This window comes from Salmo trutta, chromosome 24, assembly GCF_901001165.1.
Source record: "Salmo trutta chromosome 24, fSalTru1.1, whole genome shotgun sequence".
Taxonomy (NCBI): Eukaryota; Metazoa; Chordata; class Actinopteri; order Salmoniformes; family Salmonidae; genus Salmo; species Salmo trutta.
The window spans coordinates 19548663-19569131 of NC_042980.1; the positions used below are offsets into that span (position 1 = coordinate 19548663).

The window sequence follows — 20469 nt, forward strand, 5'->3', positions numbered from 1 at the left end:
TTCTGGGGTACTACATGTCCATTTTTGCATACAGGATGTCGCCCGAAAAACGTCACCCCCGCTCTGTAAACTCATTAAATACTATCTCTCGTTAGAGACACGACCGCGGAGCGAGGCTAGTGAAACAGACCGTATTCTATCCATTCTGTACGAACGGCATTAGCGCAACTCCAAACACCAGGCCAACAGCCCAGAACAGCGGAATACCGAGCAGCTAATAGATAATCTGTGAATCCATCCTAATGGAGCTTTCTGAAGGTGAGTTAGTGAAAATAATATATTAGATTTGGAGGTGTTAGGTATTTTTTCGGGGAATTGTTTGGATATTACAATTAGATATTGTTCTAATATTAAACAGGAGTTATATATTTTTTTAACAGATATTCTAAAACGGGGGGACAATGATTTTTTAGGGAATATGTCAAATGCATGTATTCTTATAAGTTAAAATGTATATATTTCGTATAAATATATGTTAATATTATCTAACGTTTGTAGGATATCCTTCCTTTACCCAGTCGCTACCGGGAATAATTGATTGGGAACCGACAGCGTAAGACGGGGATTCTCAGAAGCAAACTGCGCCCGATCATTTACGAAGCCCTTCCCCATCACACTATTTTCGACGTAAGTCCAATAATAAAATCCATAAGAATATTTATACATTAAAAACAAAAAGTGTGCACACTATATTTAAAGCTATTTTTGTGTTTACAGCTGACAGTCCGTCAAGAAGGATCCCTGCTGCATTATGGACTCTGAACGACTACGGAGAAGCAGGTGAAACAGACAATATTCGCCAGTTCTGTACGAACGTTATTTCAAACCCACCAAGAACCGATGCTATACTCGTCCCATCAACTCCCCCGGGAACCTCCAGCCACTCGTGCCATATTCGAGACCCAAAGACGCAATGCACAACTCAGGCACAAGTGCACTGCGCAGAATCACTCCGGCCCGAGAAGTGTTACTGGGCTGGAAACCTGCTGCTTCAAGAAACGGCGCACTATGGACACGGTATGAAGCCATTATATATACACTGCTCAAAAAAATAAAGGGAACACTAAAATAACACATCCTAGATCTGAATGAATGAAATAATCTTATTAAATACTTTTTTCTTTACATAGTTGAACGTGCTGACAACAAAATCACACAAAAATAATCAATGGAAATCCGATTTATCAACCCATGGAGGTCTGGATTTGGAGTCACACTCAAAATTAAAGTGGAAAACCACACTACAGGCTGATCCAACTTTGATGTAATTTCCTTAAAACAAGTCAAAATGAGGCTCAGTAGTGTGTGTGGCCTCCACGTGCCTGTATGACCTCCCTACAACGCCTGGGCATGCTCCTGATGAGGTGGCGGATGGTCTCCTGAGGGATCTCCTCCCAGACCTGGACTAAAGCATCCGCCAACTCTTGGACAGTCTGTGGTGCAACGTGGCGTTGGTGGATGGAGTGAGACATGATGTCCCAGATGTGCTCAATTGGATTGAGGTCTGGGAAACGGGCGGGCCAGTCCATAGCATCAATGCCTTCCTCTTGCAGGAACTGCTGACACACTCCAGCCACATGAGGTCTAGCATTGTCTTGCATTAGGAGGAACCCAGGGCCAACCGCACCAGAATATGGTCTCACAAGGGGTCTGAGGATCTCATCTCGGTACCTAATGGCAGTCAGGCTACCTCTGGTGAGCACATGGAGGGCTGTGCGGCCCCCCAAAGAAATGCCACCCCACACCATGACTGACCCACCGTCAAACCGGTCATGCTGGAGGATGTTGCAGGCAGCAGAACGTTCTCCACGGCGTCTCCAGACTCTGTCACATCTGTCACATGTGCTCAGTGTGAACCTGCTTTCATCTGTGAAGAGCACAGGGCGCCAGTGGCGAATTTGCCAATCTTGGTGTTCTCTGGCAAATGCCAAACGTCCTGCACGGTGTTGGGCTGTAAGCACAACCCCCACCTGTGGATGTCGGGCCCTCATACCACCCTCATGGAGTTTGTTTCTGACCGATTGAGCAGACACATGCACATTTGTGGCCTGCTGGAGGTCATTTTGCAGGGCTCTGGCAGTGCTCCTCCTGCTCCTCCTTGCACAAAGGCGGCGGTAGCGGTCCTGCTGCTGGGTTGTTGCCCTCCTACAGCCTCCTCCACGTCTCCTGATGTACTGGCCTGTCTCCTGGTAGCGCCTCCATGCTCTGGACACTACGCTGACAGACACAGCAAACCTTCTTGCCACAGCTCGCATTTATGTGCCATCCTGGATGAGCTGCACTACCTGAGCCACTTGTGTGGGTTGTAGACTCCGTCTCATGCTACCACTAGAGTGAAAGCACCGCCAGCATTCAAAAGTAACCAAAACATCAGCCAGGAAGCATAGGAACTGAGAAGTGGTCCGTGGTCACCACCTGCAGAACCAGTCCTTTATTGGGGGTTTCTTGCTAATTGCCTATAATTTCCACCTGTTGTCTATTCCATTTGCACAACAGCATGTGAAATTTATTGTCAATCAGTGTTGCTTCCTAAGTGGACAGTTTGATTTCACAGAAGTGTGATTGACTTGGAGTTACATTGTGTTGTTTAAGTGTTCCCTTTATTTTTTTGAGCAGTGTATATATATATATATATATATATATATATGTTATTAGTTATACATATTTTATTATTATTTATACATTTTTATGATTGAATATGTTAAAACAATGACAAATAATGTTTTTTCAGACTCCGACGATACACGCCAGGTAGAATCTGGAATGCATGGTGAAAAAAGTATTGAGCCCACGGTATCCACGATTCGTCAGAACAGCCAGCGTCAAAAAAGCCGAGGTAATTTCATCATATATTGTTAATATATAGTATTATATCTGAAATGTATTTGACATTTTTATCTCATATTTTATGTTTAATAACCTATTTTGTATGTCTATTTTTCTTTCAGACTCCTCCCCGGCGTATAACGGCAGAGACGACCATACACAACGAGAGCACGCGGAGGATTTCGGCGCACCGGACATTCACAATAAAACACTGAAACCGGATGATTTCAATGTTTTAAATGACATTTCAGAGGTAGAAGACTTGATGTTGTGCGAGGCGGCCAGCCTTCTTGATTCAGCCAGCCTCCTTGATTCAGCCAGCCTTCTTCATTCAGCCAATTCTATGGTAGAAACACCCGAGCTAGGTTTCTCACAGCCTTTTACGGGGCTCTAAAATCCAGAAAGGTCTTGCTACACAAATGAATGGTGGCTTTACTTAAGCGGCAATACAGTCAAGATCTATCCTCCTGGCATAGAACAATGCCACGATTGTTAAACAACAATCCGATTAAAAAACGCAAATGCATGCGCTAAAAACCTATATGCAACATGGATCCTTCCAGAATACCACAAAAACACACATCCTTAATTAACCAAATGGATGAGCCAACAGACATAATTCAGACAGTTGAAACCCTGTTATCTCAGATTCCTGCCGAACTCCAAGCCTTCATTAACCAAATGAATGAGGCTGGGGTAAGATCAGACATAATTCATATAGGTAAAAACCTGTTATCCCAAATTCCTGCCGAACTCATAGCCTTAATTAATCATATGAATGAGTCCAGGACGACCGATGAAAACCCGGTATCCCAGATCCCTGACGCACTCAAATCCTTAATTAACCAAATGAATGAGAGCATAAGATCTTCTACACCGGACCCCACACAGACCCCGCCATTAACTCCCAGGCCCGAAGAGTCTGAAACGCAATACAAGGTTTTTGAGGAATTGGAAAATTGTCTAATAAATCAGGAGGGAGATGGTCTTGATAGAAATGTCCAGGTTGTGTACCGAAATAAATTCAGCAATACAGAGATTCAACAGTTTTTCAATTTCATATGGCTGAATCAGAATCTTGACTATGCGGTGTTTTATGTGATGATATTGGATACTCTGGACGAACTGTTAGACAGGGCAACAGCTTATGGTGAACCTCGTGACGTCTTACAGTTTGAAATTTGTGGAGATAGCATGCAAAATACTGTATCTCTTGTTTTACCTAATGATGCTGCAGATCTTGAACAATTTATAGCCCTGCTGGAACGACTTGTTCAATCAAATTTATCCATCATAGCCGATAGGACCCTCGAGCTTGTAATGCAAATAATACGTCAACCCCAGGGTGGCGGGGGTCAGAGAAGGAAACTAGATAGTCTCATGCAATCAGAAATCATAAGCAATAAAAGGGCATACCTCATAAACGTTCACAATCCTGGTAATAAGCTATGCTTTGCAATAGGCCTAGCACATTTACTCAACCCTGGATGTACTGATCTAGCGGCGTTACAAAAGGCTAGAGAGCTCCAAAAGGCCGTGGGTCTAGGTATACAGGATGCGGTGGCTTTCTCTGACATAGTCAAATTTGAAAACTTTCTGAACATCAAGATTGTGGTTTTGTACCACAGTAGAGCTAATGCAGCTCTCTTGAAATTCCAAAACAAGCTGCAACCTCATCCTCAGATTCTGTACTTTTATGTGCAAAGCGACCATTATTATGCTATTACCAACATCACAGCGTTTTTAGACGCACCACATGTGTGTCCAGCCTGTCATACAGGCTACACCCGAAAGGGGGGACACTCTAGTCGTTATAACTGTTCAGTATGTCTGGATGAAACATGTCCGATGCAGCCCATAAACCTAACACCCTGTGCGGATTGTCAATGTTCGGCCTACTGCTACGAAAAACACAAAATTGAAACATGGCACCCCAAGGCATGTAAATCTGTAAGCAGTTGTGACATTAACAAGAAATGTCCAAATGCCATTGCAATTACAGCCTTAAAATAGACAACCCTAAACCTCATGTGTGTGGAATCATACATTGCCCCATCTGTAAAGGGCCTTTTGAAAAGCAGAGACGCAGAAGTGGTTCAAGAAGTGCCACACGAGTGTTATATTCAGCCCTTGGCTGAAGATGAACATTCAGAGAAATACGGTTTTTATGATTTTGAGACTAATCAGCAATCAGGGGTCAATTTGGCTATTTTTGTATCTACCCTGACTTTCAAGGGTGAAAAGTGGTCTGCAGAGGAACCCAATTGTGCACTGCTCTTTCTAAAACACTTTAGAAAACCCCAGTACAGAAACTTCACGTTTATAGCGCACAATTCTAGAGCCTATGACTCCTACCTTCTTTTGAACCCCTTGATACAGCAAGGCGTTGCACCCAGTGTCATAGCTCAAGGTAGTACAATCTTGTGTTTTGTAGACCCCGCCTTCAACCAGAGATACATTGACAGTTTAAGTTTCTTACCCATGAGATTGGCTCAAATGCCTGAGGCCTTGGGTTTGAAAACTCTGTGAAAGGTTGGTTTCCTCATTTCTTCACATCTGAGGAGAATCTACATATATCGGATCTTATCCCAGCCCCGAAATGTACGGGTGTGATCAAATGAAAGATTCATGACGTGGTATGAGACAGTCAGACATAGCACCTTTGATTTCGATAAAGAGATGGAATCATACTGTGACAATGACGTGGTCATACTTCATGACGGATACCTTAGATTCAGAGAAGAGGTCATCAAAGATGTACAGTGAGGAAAAAAAGTATTTGATCCCCTGCTGATTTTGTGCGTTTGCCCACGACAAAGAAATGATCAGTCTATAATTTTAAAGGTAGGTTTATTTGAACAGTGAGAGACAGAATAACAACAAAAGAATCCAGAAAAACGCATTTCAAAAATGTTATACATTGATTTGCATTTTAATGAGGGAAATAAGTATTTGACCCCCTCTCAATCAGAATGATTTCTGGCTCCCAGCTGTCTTTTATACAGGTTACGAGCTGAGATTAGGAGCACACTCTTAAAGGGAGTGCTCCTAATCTCAGTTTGTTACCAAAATAAAAGACACCTGTCCACAGAAGCAGTCAATCAATCAGATTCCAAACTCTCCACCATGGCCAAGACCAAAGAGCTCTCCAAGGATGTCAGGGACAAGATTGTAGACCTACACAAGGCTGGAATGGGCTACAAGACCATCGCCAAGCAGCTTGGTGTGAAGGTGACAACAGTTGGTGCGATTATTCGCAAATGGAAGAAACACAAAAGAACTGTCAATCTCCCTCGGCCTGGGGCTCCATGCAAGATCTCACCTCGTGGAGTTGCAATGATCATGAGAATGGTGAGGAATCAGCCCAGAACTACACGGGAGGATCTTGTCAATAATCTCAAGGCAGATGGGACCATAGTCACCAAGAAAACAATTGGTAACACACTACGCCGTGAAGGACTGAAATCCTGCAGCGCCCGCAAGGTGCCCCTGCTCAAAAAAGCACATATACATGCCCGTCTGAAGTTTGCCAATGAACATCTGAATGATTCAGAGGACAACTGGGTGAAAGTGTTGTGGTCAGATGAGACCAAAATGGAGCTCTTTGGCATCAACTCAACTCGCCGTGTTTGGAGGAGGAGGAATGCTGCCTATGACCCCAAGAACACCATCCCCACCGTCAAACATGGAGGTGGAAACATTATGCTTTGGGGGTGTTTTTCTGCTAAGGGGACAGGACAACTTCACCGCATCAAAGGGACGATGGACGGGGCCATGTACCATCAAATCTTGGGTGAGAACCTCCTTCCCTCAGCCAGGGCATTGAAAATGGGTCGTGGATGGGTATTCCAGCATGACAATGACCCAAAACACACGGCCAAGGCAACAAAGGAGTGGCTCAAGAAGAAACACATTAAGGTCCTGGAGTGGCCTAGCCAGTCTCCAGACCTTAATACAATAGAATATCTGTGGAGGGAGCTGAAGGTTCGAGTTGCCAAATGTCAGCCTCGAAACCTTAATGACTTGGAGAAGATCTGCAAAGAGGAGTGGGATAAAATCCCCCCTGAGATGTGTGCAAACCTGGTGGCCAACTACAAGAAATGTCTGACCTCTGTGATTGCCAACAAGGGTTTTGCCACCAAGTACTAAGTCATGTTTTGCAGAGGGGTCAAATACTTATTTCCCTCATTAAAATGCAAATCAATTTATGACATTTTTGACATGCGTTTTTTTCTGGATTTTTTTGTTGTTATTCTGTCTCTCACTGTTCATATAAACCTACCATTAAAATGATAGACTGATCATTTCTTTGTCCGTGGGCAAACGTACAACATCTGCAGGGGATCAAATACTTTTTTCCCTCACTGTAGGCATTGACCCCTGGAGTTGTACAACTATTGTATTGGCATGCATGAAAACATATCGTACACACTTTTTACCTCCAGCATCCATAGCTATCCCCTCGCCTGACAACTACCGATGCCAATTCAAGTCATACTTTAGTGGGTCCATTCAATGGTTGGAGTACTTGGCCCAGGATGAATAAATTTTTATTCAACATGCTTTGAATAGGGGTGAGAAGGCGTTTGGGCCTTATCATGTAGATGGATACACACAGATTGACGGTGTTGAGACCGTGTTTGAGTACAACGGTTGTATCTTCCACAGTTGTAAATCTTACTTTGTGCCCCAGGCCATGTGTGTCCTAACCCAAAAGACTTTTGGGGAAATGTATCAAGAGTTCCAAGATAAATTAGAATCTTTACAGGCTACTTACGGTTGAAAGTGAATGTGATGTGGGAGCATGAGTGGACCGCACTCAAAAAGTCTGATCCACATGTTCGAGCCTTCCTTTCCAGCTTTGACACACCAGAACCCTTGGAACCACGACAGGCCTTATATGGAAGCCGTACCAATGCTTTGACATTGCGGTATGTAGTGCAACCTGACGAGACAATAGGATATGAAGATTTTACATCCATTAATCCTCATGTAATGAGTTCCTCATGCTATCCTATGGGGCATCCTGAAATTATTCACCGCGATTTTGACTTACCCCAAAACTATTTTGGTTTGATCAAAGAAACTGTCTACCCTCCTAGGGGTTTGTTTATACCAGTGTTGCCTTACAAGGGACCTCAAGGAAAACTTTTCTTTCCCATTTGTTGCACCTGCAGTGAAAACAACAACCAGGAAAAGCCTTGTGATCACTCAGATCAAGAAAGAGCCCTGACAGGTGAATGGGTCACAGTTGAATTCTCTAAGGCTCTAGAGATGGGATATCGCGTGGCCAAAATCTTTGAAGTGTGGGACTTTTCCAGGAAATCAGACACTCTTTTTAAAGAGTACATCAAGACCTTCTTGAGATGCAAGCAAATGGCTTCAGGCTATCCTGCATCGGTCACAGATCAAGCGAGCAAAGACAAGTACATTCAAGACTATCATGACAGAGAAGGCATACTTCTTGACCCAGACAGAATAGAGGTCAACAAAACCAAAAGAAATGTGTCGAAATTGTACTTAAACTCTCTTTGGGGGAATCTTTCCCAGAGAAGCAACATGCTAACAACGTCGATCATTAAAGACCCCAAATAATTTTTTTATTTTTATTTTTTTTGACCAATACGAAATTTCACATTTTTCCTTCTTGAGTCAAGACATTGCCCTGGTGCAATGGAGACGTAACAAGAGGTGGGTTCTATCCCCGGGTAATGTAAATGTGTTTCTTTCAGCATTTACCACGGCCTATGGCCGACTTGAACTGTACGCCCTCATTGAGCAGCTTCAGAGGCGGGTTCTTTACCACGACACAGACTCTGTGGTCTATGTAAGCAAACAGGGTGATTGGAACCCCCCACTCAGCAACTATCTGGGTGGTTTAATGAGTGAACTCGAAGATGGTGACCATATCACAGAACGGTCCTCCTGTGGTCCCAAAAGCTATGCTTTTAGGACTAAAGACAATCACGTGGTGTTGAAAGTCAAAAGCGTGACTCAAAACTATGAAAATGCCCTGCGTGTAAACTTGGAATCAATCACACGCTTGGTCGGGGGGTTCATAAACAACCGGAATAGTGACTTCGAGATTTTGAGCTCCTACAAAAAAATTGTTAGGGATAAAAAGGGCTTCCATCTAAGGAATGCCCCACTTACTAAAAGATTCCGGGTAGTCTATGTGTCTTAAAGCTTAAGATATAATGGCTGCTGTAGAAGGTTTTGATCCCCGGTTTCAACTACCATTTACGGCCTTAATCGCAGGCCCATCCAATAGCGGTAAAACTTGTTTTGTAAAAAGTACTTTAGAGAATTCTGAACATGTATTATCTCAGAAGCCTGACAATATTGTGTGGTGTTATTCGTGTTATCAACCTTTGTATGATGAACTGTTGAAGAAAATAAAAATCACCTTTGTTGAAGGAATACCCGAATCCCTGTCTGATGATGAACTTCTCCCTCCTCATAAAAACAATCTGCTGGTTTTGGACGATATGCTATTTGCAGGTAGCGAACATCCTGAAATTGTATGAGCTTTTACCCAATATAGTCATCATAGAAATCTGTCCGTGCTTTACTTGGTGCAGAATGTGTTTCACCAAGGTAAAAATAGCCATACCATTAGTTTGAACGCCAATTACATGGTTTTGTTCAAAAACCCTAGAGAAATACTACAAATTAACACTCTAGCTCAGCAGATGTACCAGGGAAGGAAATCCTACTTCATGGAGAACTATGAGGACGCTACCAAAGCGCCATTTTCTTATTTAATTGTGGATTTAAAATCAAATACTCCAGAACACCTGAGGCTCCGAACCGGCGTGTTCCCGTGGGAGTGGCCGGCTGTGTAAATTCCTAAAAAGTAACCGCTATGTCTCTGCGTTTAAAAAGAAACCTGCCCCTCTTGAGAAGCCTAGTTGGGGCTACTGCTAAAGAACGGAAGGCCATCTTGGGTCACTGTTCTTCAGATCTCATATTATCCCTATGTGAGGTTGCTTTGAATCTTCTGAAAGGACGCATTCCACTCACCCTGAACCAATAAAAAAAATTTAAGAGACAAAAGACTGCGATCCAACTCTTTGCCAATAAAAGGGCCAGTCTTCAAAAGAAAAGACATAGCATACAACAGTCTGGGAGTTTTCTTCTGCCTTTGCTAACTATAGCCGTGCCCTTCATCACCAGCCTATTGCTGCCAGGCGTGGGGGTTGAACACAGAGTGTGATGGCAAATAAAATGTACTTGGTGCCTCAACAAGAGTTGGATAGACTTAAAAAACAAATGCAGGGTCCTGAAAATATCAGACAAACAGCGGAAAATGATTTGGATACGGCCATGAAGGATATTTTGAACCGAAAAGGATGGAACCCCTATGAAAAGGTCCAAAAATACACAAATCTTTTGCAAAGGTATTTGGCCTTGGTGAGAGAGAGACCAGCCATTTATCGCTTTCCCTACCGGACCCTTTAAAAGATGACGCGCCTAGAGAGAACCAAGCCCCTGTAATGCCTGTACCTGTGATCTTACCGGCTGAAGATCAAATGCCTGTTGAAGATAACATTATGCATGACATGTTGACACATGTTCCGGCACGTAACAGGAAAAATGTTATATACATTATGAACAAGATAAAAGACTCAAAGGGGACCACTACTTGGAATGACAGAGGAGAGTTTATCCTTCAGGGCGCTGTTGTTAAGGGTTCACATATGCTTGACTTGCTTAAAAGTACCACGGCCGCCCACAAGGTTGCTGATGACAGAAGATCTCCCGGGTGGTCGTCAGTTTCTTAAGGCCCTGGCAATCCTCAACATTCCCCTCTCGGGTGTACCCAACTATAAGCTTCGTCAACAGATTCAAACTTTAAAACAAAAACCTTCAACGACCTACAGCACCCCTAAAGATGTTCCAACAACCCCTCCCCCCTTTGAAAGGGATGATGATAACTCAATCATGGATGAGTCCTCAGGGTGGTTAGATTTTTGAATGACTTTTGAATGACTATGATTAAATTCAATACATTTTATTTGAAAAATTAAGCAATTAAAAAATTTGGGCATTCTTGAAACATTTGACGTGAGCATACGCCTTGATTACACGGTCTTAAAGGACACATATTTGAACACTTGTGATATTTTCTAACAAAACAAGTTACAACGTTATCATTACTTCTTAAATCATCATTATAAAGAGACATAACATCTTCAAAAGAAACTCCCCGGGCTCTTTGGCATAGGTAGAATACACAGTGTTGACCACATGTAGTGGAAAGGTTATCTTGTACTTGTTTGATGCTGTAGTAGATCTTTGATCCATTTTTGATCAAAAACTCTTTAATAGATTTGGGGAAATGTAAAAATCCGGGGGGAAAGCTGTAGGAATAAAATAAATATTGAGATTTTTCTTCCTCCTTCGTCTTCTAATGTCACAGCTAGCCAATGTTCACCCGGCATGTGTTTAGGATGGGCATTGACAATAAACATGGCCGGCCGCTCTGGCCATTTCTCAATAGGTAATTCATCACAAGCCCACACTCCACAAAATGTTTTCCAATCAAGCGGCTCATGAGCCCTTCCAGCTCTTGGGTATTCATATCTTTGCTCAACGATCCTTAATAATAATCCACTAAGACTTGTCTTCGGGCATTCACTTCCAAGATTGAATCAGAGCATGCATAAACAATCATGCTAACTGTACAGGCTAAAGGTGTACGGAAACGCATTTCCAGCCTGAGGTTACCTTGGGACACCACAGACAGATTTCCTGAGGTGTCATCATCAGGTGATAAATTGAAAGCATACAATGTGTAACCCTCTGCAAAATCATTTCTGTCAATAGGTAAAGAGAGATCTTTTAGATGCCTCCCGGTAGCCAGGAATAGATTGAAAATTCTCGCACAGAAATGCTGTTATTAAATTGCAGTTGGAAAGCCTTAGCAGGGACCTGACGTCCATCCTGACAGAGAGCTACATACTCTGCATTGAAGTGTTGAAAATTAAATGGGTTTTTATGTAAGCTGCCCGTATTAGAGGCGTGATCAACCATGTAGAGGGGTAAAGGGCCTAGAAAAAGGTTTTCTTGACTGCAGATTCTACTGCCCATAGGTATGCTAAAGGTTTTCATGGTAGTTCTTTGGAGAGGGTAAAGGGCATTTCCTTTCATCAAAGCCTGTGAGTGACCCAGACGAACTGTCGGAGATACAGACACTTTTTTAATAAAAAGCGTTGCCCCCAACACTTTTAAACTAAAGTCACCGTCTTGGGCAGACATCAGACAAAACTCATCCTTGGCCCTGGTTAATTTTAGTCTTAAATCAACCGAATTTAAGAGTAAACGTTCTTGAAAGAAAATGTCAGAGTGTATAGTCCCTAGCAGATAAACTCTCGAGATTCGGCACAGTAGCGAGCACGTGCCTCCAGTCCTTTGTTTGCACCGGTGGAAGGGTCTATCGATTCCATAGAGACTCCTGCAGTATTCTTGCTAAACAGCCCGGCACTGAATTGTGTCTTGAGAGTGTCTTCAGAGTAGTTGAGTAAACATTCCATGATGGCCCTATAAGGGTATGTGGCACTGCTTTGACTGATTAGGCGTTCACCCAAAGTCACATCCACTTGGGAGAAGATTGTGGCCAAGGGGTAATTAATGAGACTCACTTTGGCATCGTTTGCAATGTTAGTACCATCTCTTTTGGTCACTTTTAGACGTAAATGCACCAAGGTGTTGTTGAGGTCCAGATAGTTGTCACCGTGGCCTGGTATGAAAAATTCTATAGGACCGTTGTCTGTAATGGCAGAGAGTGGGGCTATCTCCACATAACTGGACCTATCTATTGAAAATTGGGTTAAGGGGGCCGTGAAAAGATTGAGCTCTGTCTTTATAGCTTCAGAGGACATGCGGTGTAAAAGAGCCATGTTTCTTGTTCTTTTAGAAAATACTTCCGAGTATTCTTTTTGCCGTTTTTGGTCCAGACCTCCTCACTTTACCTCGTTAAAAGTTTCTTTTAACGGTTAATCTCCGCTTTTTAGGGGCAGGCCTGCGCCTTATACCCGGAGGTCTCTTTTTTGGTCTTCGAGACAACATCATAAGCCCCGAGCCTTCTTGATGCTCGGCATCGGATGACGCCCTTCTGGTCATAGCATTGGCTACAACCTCACTTACTATATTTTTAGCCTCTGATTTTAAATGTGGTTAGGCTATGCTGAGGCCTCTCTTCATAAATGGTAAAACCATCCTAAAGAGGTTACGAAATATACCGCCTATCCCCGAACCGTACATGGTCGGGAATCCATGATAACCTGGTAACCCATTACCCACTTGATCAACATAGTATGAGACATAGCGGTTAGAGTCGAGATGGGGGTTGTGTTCCATAACCATTTTAATTTATTTGTATAATGTTTATAAAAATAAATAAAATAAAAAAAATATATATATATAATACTAATTATATATTATATATGTAGAGAGGTTTTGGTGGGTCTAAAATGGAGTTTTACAACTGTTTACCATAAGTAAATTCGATGTTTTCGTTCTGATCCGTTTTAAGCTCAACCAGAATGTTTTCAATATATTTCTTGCTTACAGGTACATAGTGTGGCTTGTCATAGTTAACAGTGACTACATCACCATCCTTTCCCTCTATATGAACTGTTCTCAGGAGGGGCACACAACTGTCTCCTTCCTACCCTTTGATATGATATGATGTCGGTATACACAAATATGTTGTAAAACCCTGCATGTATATCCGCAGGGAATGGGAATAATTTATCTTTCACATATGTCCTTTTATTGGGACCCATCTTTAACATGTAGGCTAAATTACCGCTGGTGTTTATACCCCCATCCGCAGCCCCTGAGATTTATACACGTTTATGAATAGGGTTGTAGACCAAGAGTATTTCCATATTGTTCAGAGTTAGGAGTTCATTCAACTCTGAGACGATCCTGTCAACGGTTCTATAGAACCCTTTTTTAATCTTTATACGTTTCGGAGGTTCCAATATCCTTTTGCAATAACAATCCCGGTCCTTATCCTTGATATTATACCAACTATGGGGGTATGTAATCTCGCTGAGACCTACTTCCCAGGCCTCTGATAACTCTATAGGCTTTGGAAAATTGGTTGTATAATTCGAACTTTGGTTATTATGATATACAGTATATGTGCAGACGCATTACTGGGGAGGGTCAGGTAGAAGCCGCTGTGTTCCATGATGCACTCCTGTGTACACACGAATGATGTTGTATTTATCATGCATGAGGGTTTAAGTTACCCCCGATGCCTCCACCACATCGTGCTCTAATACCCAACTGTTGAACTTTTGGGGACTATTTTTCCAACAGACCAACACCCATTTTTTACCCTTTTCTGTCTTATGATCTAGAATCTCCTCCACGTGAGACTTTATCTCTACCCATCTGTACCTTCTGTAGTTCCTTCTCATAAAAAAATCCCTCTATAAGCTCCCCGTCATAATCTTTTAACTTGTAGACAGGGGGTATGCGCGGTAGACATTCGGTAACGGTGAACACTTCATCGCTGTAACCTTGCTCATATTTTTTGTCAAAAGCACCCCTCAACTTGGATATACATACCAAGTCCCCACTATGAATTTAAAATTAAAATAAATCTTACGGCGAAGGGGGAACAAACCATATAGATTTTTAAAGACCTGAAAAGAGTTTTCAGAAGAGACCTCGGAGGGCTTCATCCGTATACTCTTATGGTAGCTGTAGTTGTAACCCTTTACTAAATCTTGAACTATATCGATATATCTATGCGTGTTGTGAGCTGTAAAATATCTCCACATCCGCTCCTTCAGAGTTCTGTTAAAGCGTTCAACAACTAAAGCTTTCAAATCCGAGCCTGTAGCAAAATGTACTATATTGTGCTTCTTCATGAGTTTCTGAAAAGTATTATTAAAAAATGATTTTCCACCGTCAGTCTGCACTTTCTTGGGGGCTCCTCCTTCCTTCAAAGGCCTGGGTCACCTCTGCCCCACTCTTATTTTTTAAGACCCTTACAAATGCTATTTTAGAGAAAATATCTATAACCGTTAGCATGTAGCGATTTCCATCATTTATATATGCAACGGCCTACATGTCGCATAGATCTGCCTGAAACTGGTACAAGGGATGAGTAGAAAAAACTATATTTCTTGGAAATTGTTTTCGTATAGGTTTATGCAGAGTATAAGCATCCTGCACTGCTAACCATTCATTCACTTGAGCAACGCCTAACCTGCTACCTGTTTCTTTGGCTATAGCTCTCTGTAAACGCTCCTTATCCCCATAAGACCCAGGGTTAGAGGGGGTATAAGAAATGTGTTTCAACATCTGCTCCGCCATCCTTCTTGCCTCTCTGAAGTACAATAACGTTAATGAGCCCCTTTCAAATAACAACAACATTTAATTTTCATTTTTATGTTTTATTTTATGCGAACATCAAGTATTACGTATACAGACAATTCAGGATTCGTAGCAGGATACTAGTCCCCGATTTCTCAACGATCCAAGCATGCAACACCCTGTATATTTGGTTTAGATTTACAGGCTTGTGTCGCTGAATTTTTAAAATGCACACATCTGCTATTTAAGTATATAAACAGCAAATATGGTACATGTAAAGTAAAATCTTAGACAAGGTTGTTTCTAGTTCTTCAGAATCATCCACAAGACGTGATACCAGTTTCCAGTGTCCATTGTAGACTCTCGCCCGTATGTCGTACATGATTCATGATTTGCTCCATTTTTAGCACACGCTCTACATTAGCCCATGTATTGTGGGTTGTGTAGAACGATACATTGTTCACTTTATTTTCAATAATTTGCTGCATCACATTTGTAAGTTCTCTCAAAATAATGTATTTATTTATTCTCTCTAACATCGTATGCATATAGTTAGTCATTGCTTTAGATCTAAATAACAAATATGTACTGTCACTCGGTCTCTTGTGGTTTATTGAGCCAGAAAGTCATCACATCAGCCACCACAGCTTCCCTGTATTTGTTGTCATCCACCAGGGTGTGTTGGATTTCTTTGAGTTTCTTGTGGATGTAGATCGCATCCTTCAGTTCATGTAGGAAAGCCTCGGTTACCCCGTAAACTCTGGGAATAGATGGCACAAGACCCATAGACTCCAGGGCTCTGACCAGCGAGGGTATAAATCTGCAGGACCACAGTCTTTTCACCAGCTCCTCAAAATGGTTGAAGAATTAGTATCTTGGGGGCTCGTATAAACACGGATGACGGCGCTGGCTGGGGTGATTGATCTCACAACCGATGCATTTTTCTCTTATATACTCTCCAATCACCACATCTAAAAGTGCGGCTACAGAGGCCTTGATGGTGTCCACAAAAATAGTACTGACCACCCCATCAAACACATCCTCAGGCTGTGTACATGTAGGGGGTGTCGGGGGTCTTAGGGGGGGAGTAGAATATCTGGGGGGAGTAGAATGGTGGGCTGAGAGGCATAAAGTCCTTAGGGTCTGGTACCCATGACATATCAGAGTCCTGGTATGGTATATGAAGATCCATGGTATATGCTGAAATGAAGAACCGGAGGCTTTATGGGCACTCCTTTTATTGTTGAACCAGTCCTTTGGTATCAGGGCGTGGTTAACGCAGCCGTGTACTTAGTTTGCTTCGGGGCTGACCCTTCTGAGGATGACCCTTCTTGGGGTTCCTTTGAAGCATAATCCTCAGGATTCGTATATATTATGCACTTCCTTAGCCGAACAATGCTCTGCCGTTGTTGGCTCTGTACAAAAAGAGCGTCCAACAACTCAAATATTTTCAATTCCATTAGATCCGAACTTTTAAAAGAAATAAGCATGTGCAACTTAAAATCCCCAGTCAGGCCACCATCACGAATGTTCTGGTTGCGGGTTTCCTCGTTGCTGATATAGAACTCCACGCACCCACATGGAAGTCCATTCTTTCTTTGTATTTTCACCCTGTGAAATATTCTTCCTGAGGAGTCAGGGGCACCCTCACAACGGGTCTCGTAGTCCGTGAACAAGCTATACCCCTTTGTGATAACTCTCAGTTCGGGACACACCACCTTGCGAAAAAACTGCCAGTCTTCAAGCCCGTAGTCCAATCCTAAAGCAGGGTCTGTATTTTCTCGGTATAGAGTTTCACTCTACAGGTCGGGTAATCAAACAGATAACCCCATTGCTGTCCATTAGACATCATCACTTGATCTTTCAGCGCAGTTGCGGGCAGTATTTGGGTTCTATACATATTTTAAAAAACGCTTTTTTGGCCCATCGTTTATACTCTGACCTTTATCTATGTTTCAACCGCGGTCCTGCTTCCGTTGTTACGGTCATCACAGCTGTGTCACTGATCACAAAATCCATGTTTAATTTCTTTAGTGGTTTATCATGGTCACTTGTGTTGTTCTGGGTCTTATTTATAATGCGTCTGCCCCCAACACAATACCCCCGGACATTCCTGCTTCATAGACAACAGCCCTAAGGGCAATAAAATAGGGGGTGTGGGGCCATCCTCTTTGAAATGTTCAAACACATCCCCCCAGTTCAACGAGGTCCCTACACATGAATCATCATGACAACTTCAAAGGAATAGATGCAATATATGCATAAATTAACACACACTCTAACATGTGACAACAGGACCAGGATGCCCTTATATGGGCATAACCACGTGATAACTTCCCGCCAGGATGTCAAGACCGGATGCCCAAATATGGGCATGCACACGTCATCCGGACATAGGGTCATAAATCAAACGTTTCATGCGTGCCGTCTACTGTATTCTCTCTTATACATATAAAGTGGGTAAAGCAGTATGTAAACATTATTAAAGTGACCAGCGTTCAATTACTCTTTGTTAATAGGGCAGCAGTCTCTAAGGTGCAGAGTAGCGTACCGGGTGGTAGCCGGCTAGTGACAGTGTCTTAGGTTCAGGGCAGGGTACTGGGCAGTGATGACTGTTTAACAGTATGGTGGCCTGGAGATAGAAGTTGTTTATCAGTCTCTCAGTCCCAGCTTTGCTGTATCTGTACTGTCTTCGCCTTCTAGATGGTAGCGGGGTGAACAGACCGTAGCTCAGGTGGCTGAGGTCCTTGATGATCTTCTTGGCCGATGATGCGTTGGGCTGACCTCACCACCCTCTGGAGAGCCCGGCGGTTGTGGGCGGTGCAGTTTCCGTACCAGGTGGTGATACAGCCGACCAGAGAGAGTGATAGAGGCCATATTAGCATGGGCAGAGCCCAGTAGTCAACTGGGTGGGACTTCCAACTTCATTGGCTGATCTCTCCTGGTGACCTTGTTAGAGTCAGGCTTTACAACGAAAGCAAAACATTAGATTATGTCAGCAGAGTACCCAGCCAGAAATAATCAGACACCCATTTTTCAAGCTAGCATATAATGTCACATAAACCCAAACCACAGCTAAATGCAGCACTAACCTTTGATGATCTTCATCAGATGACACACCTAGGACATTATGTTATACAATACATGCATGTTTTGTTCAATCAAGTTCATATTTATATCAAAAACCAGCTTTTTACATTAGCAGGTGACTAGCATGTGACTAGCATTCCCACCGAACACTTCCGGTGAATTTACTAAATTACTCACCATAAACGTTCACAAAAAACATAACAATTATTTTAAGAATTATAGATACAGAACTCCTATATGCACTCGCTATGTCCGATTTTAAAATAGCTTTTCGGTGAAAGCACATTTTGCAATATTCTAAGTAGATAGCCCGGGGCTAGCTATTTAGACACCCACCAAGTTTAGCCCTCACCAAAGTCAGATTTACTATAAGAAAAATGTTATTACCTTTGCTGTTCTTCGTCAGAATGCACTCCCAGGACTTCTACTTCAATAACAAATGTTGGTTTGGTCCCAAATAATCCATAGTTATATCCAAATAGCGGCGTTTTGTTTGTGAGTTCAAGACACTATCCGAAGGGTAAATAAGGGTTACGTGCCCGACGTGTTTCGTGACAAAAAAATTCAAAATATTCCATTACCGTACTTCGAAGCATGTCAACCGCTGTTTAAAATCAATTTTTATGCCATTTTTCTCGTAAAAAAGCGATAATATTCTGACCGGGAGTGGTTGTTTTCGTTCAAAGAGAGAGAAAGTAAACATGGAGTCGACTCGGGCACGCGCCTCCAGTCTTATTGTTCTCAAATCGACCACTTACAAAATGCGCTAATGTTTTTCAGCCAGGGCCTGCAAAGCCACCATTCAGCTTTTTGGCGCCTTCTGAGAGACTATGGGAGTGTTAGAAAATGTCACGTCATGCCAGAGATCCCCTGTTTTGGTTAGAGATGATCAAGAAGGCCATGAAATGGTCAAAGAGAGCGCTTCCTGTTTGGAATCTTCTCAGGTTTTGGCCTGCCAAATGAGTTCTGTTATACTCACAGACACCATTCAAACAGTTTTAGAAACTTTAGGGTGTTTTCTATCCAAATCAAACAATTATATGCATATTCTAGTTACTGGGCAGGAGTAGTAACCAGATTAAATCGGGTACGTTTTTTATCCGGCCGTGCAAATACTGCCCCCTAGTCCCAACAGGTTAAATTAGCCATGGATGAAGAGACTTGTGGTTTTACTTAATTATTCGTACCAGTGATTATAAAAATGATTCTGATCCAACCATAAATTCATACATTTTGCCCCTGGGCTGAGAGCAATGTTCCGTCCAAGCTGCACGCAGGCGCACAGCTCCCCGGGAGTGCCACACAGATTCAATATCAGCCTGTGCAAAGAAGCATGAGATTGAAATTCACTCAACTTTCCAGTTTTCCCCATTAGATAACACTATCAACGTTTCCCTCTACTGTGCAAATTATAATCAAATCAACGCAATATTGGCCACTTTCAATGTAACACACCAAAACAAAACAAACTATGAAATAGATTTTCTTGTAGGCAGAGAACATTGGAGTAGGATTCTATTGCATTGACAGGCACGACTCAGGCCCATATTCTACACAGACAGTTGTGCCATAATCAATCAGAGCTGGAGTATCCCTTTATGCAAATAGACCATTGCCATATATGGATCTGTGCATTTCACTTTGAATTGGACTGTGTTTACAGCATGAGTGGTCTCGCTTGTTTTTAGATCAAAGCAAGAGCTGCATGTTGCCAAGTGTGTACATTTGTTCATATTCTTTGCTAGTAAGTGAGTTATTAGCGCAGTTATAGTTAATTTCTAGTCAGCAATGGGGGAGTGGTTGCTTCCTAAAATAGCACAAAACGTGTGCATTTCTAGCCATCTTTGAAAAGCAAGTCAGGTCAAGAGCTTTTTTTCTGTCTGAATGGGGCAGTGTTGTATTTTGAGACAGGCTTGAATCAGCTATGTAGTCAATAGACCCCTTTCTGTGTTTGCAAACATTGCCACACGTTGGTGGCAGAACACGGGGGAGTTCTTATAGAACGCCAGCAACAAGTGCCTCTATTTACATGTTGCTTACGAGTGCATTTCACACTACTTTAGGAACACAATTGGATTTTAAGGCTCGTATGAATGTCCTGCCTAATATAATGTTTGGGTCAACATCGCAAATCAACTGCATTATACTTAAAAAACACTTCAACTTCAACCAGTAAAATGGCTCTATGGCTAGCTTTTGGTACAGCCTATGTCA

The 20469-nt window shown here is 42.5% G+C and overlaps 1 protein-coding gene across 1 annotated transcript; it reads left to right on the top strand.

Moving 5' to 3' along the window:
• Positions 1 to 242: 242 nt before the first annotated feature.
• Positions 243 to 3861, top strand: LOC115161489 (uncharacterized). Its single transcript, XM_029712470.1, has 5 exons — positions 243 to 258; positions 559 to 627; positions 718 to 1017; positions 2732 to 2836; positions 2949 to 3861. The coding sequence occupies exons 1-5, from the start codon at positions 243 to 245 to the stop codon at positions 3218 to 3220; spliced, it is 762 nt and encodes a 253-aa protein (XP_029568330.1). The 3' UTR covers positions 3221 to 3861.
• Positions 3862 to 20469: the final 16608 nt, after the last annotated feature.